This window comes from Porites lutea, chromosome 1, assembly GCF_958299795.1.
Source record: "Porites lutea chromosome 1, jaPorLute2.1, whole genome shotgun sequence".
NCBI lineage: Eukaryota > Metazoa > Cnidaria > Anthozoa > Scleractinia > Poritidae > Porites > Porites lutea.
The window spans coordinates 58,950,297-58,955,296 of NC_133201.1; the positions used below are offsets into that span (position 1 = coordinate 58,950,297).

General features: G+C 38.9%; 1 protein-coding gene across 1 annotated transcript in view; it reads right to left on the reverse strand.

Moving 5' to 3' along the window:
- LOC140933073 (uncharacterized) overlaps window positions 1-5,000 on the reverse strand; it is a 27,089-nt gene that overhangs the window by 19,390 nt on the left and 2,699 nt on the right. The window contains exons 2-4 of the mRNA XM_073382594.1: window positions 3,794-3,866; window positions 2,261-2,328; window positions 2,035-2,110 (exon numbers count right to left, since the gene is read on the reverse strand). Coding sequence (XP_073238695.1) covers window positions 2,035-2,110; window positions 2,261-2,328; window positions 3,794-3,866 — 217 coding nt within the window. The remainder of the gene's footprint in view (window positions 1-2,034; window positions 2,111-2,260; window positions 2,329-3,793; window positions 3,867-5,000) is intronic.

The following is a 5,000-nucleotide window of genomic DNA, read 5'->3' on the forward strand; positions in this document are numbered from 1 at the left end:
CCCAGTTGTGAAGATAGTACCTGCAATCAGCCCCACCAGGCCAGCTTAAATTGTCATTACTGGCATCACCAGTATGGACTCCCTCCTCAGTAAGCGCCACCTGAGGTGGCTCGGTCATGTTCATCACAGGAATGATGGACGCATCAATAAGGAAGTTTTATACAGACAACTGACAACAGGAGTCAGGAAAGTCAGGCGCCCTGCCCCGCAGTTCATGGACGTTTGCAAATGCAACCTCAAAGCATGCGAAATTGATCCAAACAACTGGGAAGATCCTGCAAGTGATCGTGCCTGCTGGAGACAGACAGTGAAAGGAATCAAGAAAGCAGACATGAAATGTAACGTCACCGGAAAGCTGAAGAAAAGCACACCGCTCTACTTCAGTTCTTGACACCAATGCTTCTGGAGACTAGGCATTGGGCTAGTGAGTTTGATAAATCACTAGCCCATGAGGACAAGCCACTGGTCCAAGAAAAATTGAGGTGGTTTGAAACTTTACAAGTGTTTGTAGCCTGTACTACGGGTTCAGAATTTTTATGACTCGTAAACGACAGACATAAATTTTCTGTTTCTGTGACAAAAGGAGAGTTTGGATTTGCTAATCTCTCAGCGTGAGTGCTACTGTTCGAGTCCACATAACTTCCTCCAAATGAATCGAATTGAAAACTTCTTGACCGCTTATCGCACTCCCCTTTGTCTTTATGCTGTAAGTGACCCTTTGGTAAATCCATTGAAGAACGCTTTCTCAAAGGTAGCTTTTTTTAAGAAAAAGCTTCTTCATTGTGGGCAAATAAATTCCAAGATGACAGACCTACAGTGGCTCTCACCCACCCGGGCCCAGGCCCCTATTTTATTGAGTGACATGGAAACAAAGACATAAATTCCATTTCCAACATGGCATCCCTGCTGCGACTGGAGTCAGTTGTAAGATGTGGATAACAAGTCCTTTGGCTTACATTTAAACTGACTATTGACGAAGCATTTTAGAAAAAGAACTTCTCAAGTTAAAGAGTTCTGGAAGATATATTTTTCCACTAACCTAAATGGTCTTGGGGCTAGTTGCATGGAGCACATTTGTACTAGCCCAGCATGAAATTTTACTAATCCTGGGCTAGTGGACTAGCATTAGTGTCGAGCACTTTACTTTGCCCTCCTCCTACTTCATCTGTGCCATGTGCAGTAGGGACTGCCACTCGTGCATATTGGCCTACACAGCCACACAAGACATTGCAGCACCATCACAGACTGACTAGCGTGCAAAAGTCTAATAATGAGTATATCTATATAGCGTTATTTCACTAACTGTTCATATGCTTTACAAATCATAATTTATGCAAAAAACAATGCTAAAAAATCTATTTACAAAATCTTTTTACAATGAATACTCTAGAAATATATACTAATTAAATATCATTAACAAATTAACAATTCTGACATTACAGATGAAATAAGGTAAAACAAATTTTAAAGGTAAACTTTCTTGAAGAGATGGGTTTTAGTTGACACTTAAAGGCATTGATGTCAGCAGCCTTTCTTAAGGAAAATGGCAGTTCATTCCAAAGCCTTGGTCCAGCAATGGAAAATGCCCTATCACTGTACGCCACAATTCTAGATCTTGGAACACTTAAAAGCTCCTGAGAAGAAGATCTAAGTGAGTGCTTATGACAGTGGGGGGCAGAGACTTCACCTCACCCTGCCAATTAATAAACCAGAAAGAAAATTCACATATATATTGATATAATAGTGCTCTTTCGTGAATTCACTTGATTATGGAAGCAATAAAGTTTGTCAGTGTTAACACAATAATTTGGATCAGTTGTACTGAATTTGTGCCAGTCACGAATTCAACACAAGCCCAGACTTAATGTAATCATGACTGAGAGTATGTAAGAGTCATTATTCAAGACCAACAGGGAAACAAGAGGCTACGAGAGGACTTGGGAGCCATACATAAAAATAGAAAACTGCAGTGGAGAGCACAGTCCTTTTCAAATTTTAGTACATGTACTTAATAATAAAAATTATTCTGCAATTAAATACCTTGAACTTTTTCCAACAGAGATGTGAAGTTATCTAAAACCTCCAAAAATGTTTTCTTGCATTCATCTTCCTTTGTTACAAGAAAACATTAGTAATAAAAATAAAAGTTAAAAGCGTTATACAATGTTTATTATTGTATGATGTCTGAAATACTTATCTCAGTCAATCAAACTAAAGAAAGTCTACTTACATATTAATAAACAGTTACTTTTATACTTACTTTTAACCGTTGCACAAGTAAGTCATTTTCAACAACCCATTCCTTGACATCAAAACTCAAAAACGTAACTAAAAGAGAAAAAAAATTAATGTTACCGACCTTTGAATAAAAAAGGCAGCTCATCCCATCAGAATACCAGCATCTCCTCAGGGGCATGATGACCTACATGCAACAGCCCACTGGTGGCTACTTGATTGAAAAACTAAGAAGATCAGTACAGTGACTGTACACAACCATACATTATTCTTGGACCTGCTAATTCTCACATGTCCTTAATATGAGTCTCTCACTGCAGATCAAAACTTCATCCTATGCCAGCTCATGCCCAATAGCCGGGCAGAAAAACCATTCACCAATAACAGCTTTACTCTCAATCAGGGCTTCTGATATTTCGCGCGGTCGCGGACCCGCGAAATTCAGGTATTTCCGCGAAATCCCGCGAAATTCCCAAAAAAACACGAAATACCGCGAAATCCGCCAGAAATATTTCCAAATACATGTCGGCAAAACATATTTAATACTTATCTTGGCTATTAGACCTGTTCTATTCACCCCAAACGTCCAAATTTATCTTGAAACTTCGTCACTGCAACGAGTAAACAACGTCTCAAAACTACCAGGCGTTCTTAGATGAACGTTGCGAAAACCTGGGCACTAACCATAAAGTTAACAGCTTTAGCATTCGGTCATTTCTCGAGCGAACTGTTGTTGAAAGAGCAAATGATTATCCCTGTTAAAAAAACGTTCAACAAATACTGGTCATATCGACGCAAAATTAATCGATTTTAGCAAAGTTTGCCAAAAAAATTCAGCGAAATCGGCTGTTTTTTACTGATTGTTTCTTGGCGAATTTTCCCCCCGAAATTTCCCGTGAAATCGGCCGATTTTTCTTAGAATTTGCCCCGAAAATCCTTCGAAATTTGACTTTTTTCCGCTAAAATCCCGCGAAATCGGCCGATTTTTGGGCGAATTTTGACTTTTTTCCGGCGAAAATCCCGCGAAATCGGCCGATTTTTCCGCGAATTTGCCCCTGAAAATCCCGCGAAATTTTGCTTTTTTTTCCGCGAAATATCAGAAGCCCTGTCTCATATGTCCAGGGTTGTCAAAAGTAGAATGCTGCCGGTGAAAATCACTGCCTACTTGGTTATTAACTGCTGGCTACTCTGCTTGGCCTTTTTTTTATGGATGACGTTTTTTAAAAAAATATTCCTGGACTGGCTGCTTATTTTGACAACTCAGCTGTCTACTTCAAAACTTTCTGACAACCTTGTATGTCTCATACATTTTCACTGAATAAAGTCAAACGAATGCCAGAAGTAAAGACCTCAGGTGAATGATTCAACTTTCTCCGAAATTTCTATTTACAAAGGGAAATAAGACCTTGGAAATCTTCCAACTGAGTGTCTTGATAAACTTTAGAACATCTTCCAAAATCTTCAGGAGTGACAGCTGGGTCCTCTACAAAAGACCCTTGCACTCTAAAAATCTAATAAACTCAGTGGCTCAAAAAATTTGGCAAGTGCACATTCTTACCCTTTTGCAAAATTTCAGGACATTTAGCCAGACGTTGTGAAGACATCTCAATTGCTCTTGATGTCATCCGACTCTACACATCAAAAAAAAGAAAATCAGACTACGATGATCATCAGTGAATCAGGCAATAAAGAATAACAAATCATTCAACAGAAGCACAAAATTTAAATACAATAACAAATTGACCTTCTCATTAGATCATAATTGCTTTATTCTTAAAATAGCAAACATTGCACTTTATTTGAGTGTTACAGCATTTAGAGGAAAGTACTTATTAAGGACACTATTTTTATGTCTGCGGCTGCATGAAGATGAGACTAACATTTATACATTATCATCCAAGCCACACAAAGGTCTAGTCATTTGCAGGGCAAGGCATTATCTTCTTTTCTCAGCTATTTAAAGACCTTGAGAATTGGTCTGGTCCCAAGGGTTGAACCCAGGACCTCCAGCACTTTAGTGAAGTGCTGTATCGACTAAGCTAGCTCTGCCAGTACTGTCCTAATATTTCATTTGCATCAAATTACCATTCTAATTCATTCATTTAATAGCATTACTGTCAAACTCTGACAGAAGAACCTAAACACCTAAAATATTTCAGGAACGTTTGTGTTATGAATAATAACAGCAGAGAACAGAAAAGGCAAACAAGCCACCAAGCCCAAACTAACTCTCATCTTTGATTTAAGGTGATTCCCTGGTTTTGCACTGCGCATCTCTTACTGGGCATAACAAGATGGCCTCCGTAAAAAAGAGCATGTGAAGTAACATTATTAAAATAAAGTTGACCGAAGAGAAACGCTATTGCAATTTTTCCTTGCGGTTGTTTCTTGCCGATGTGAGACTCAATGTGGTGGGAATGTGCATAACGTAAGCAGGACGCGTGTTGCTGAGTTCGACTTCCTCACGGAGAACCCGCTCGATATAGTGGATGTTTAATTTGTGCTCAAATTCACTTTGATTTTCATTTAAATGCTTTCTTTATCACATTGTGTCCTAAATGTGATATCTCGATGTAAATTCTGTAAAAACGGATTTTTTAATACTTTCTTCCCTCTTTCAAATACATTCTATTTTGAAACTCGCCCCAGTCCTCTCTCAAAAATCAAGGGAAATGCATGTGGTGCACACTTTCTGCAGCTCTACCGCAAAAACGAGTACGGTGACCCCCACTTTTTATTTCACGATTTTAATAAGGACAGCGCTT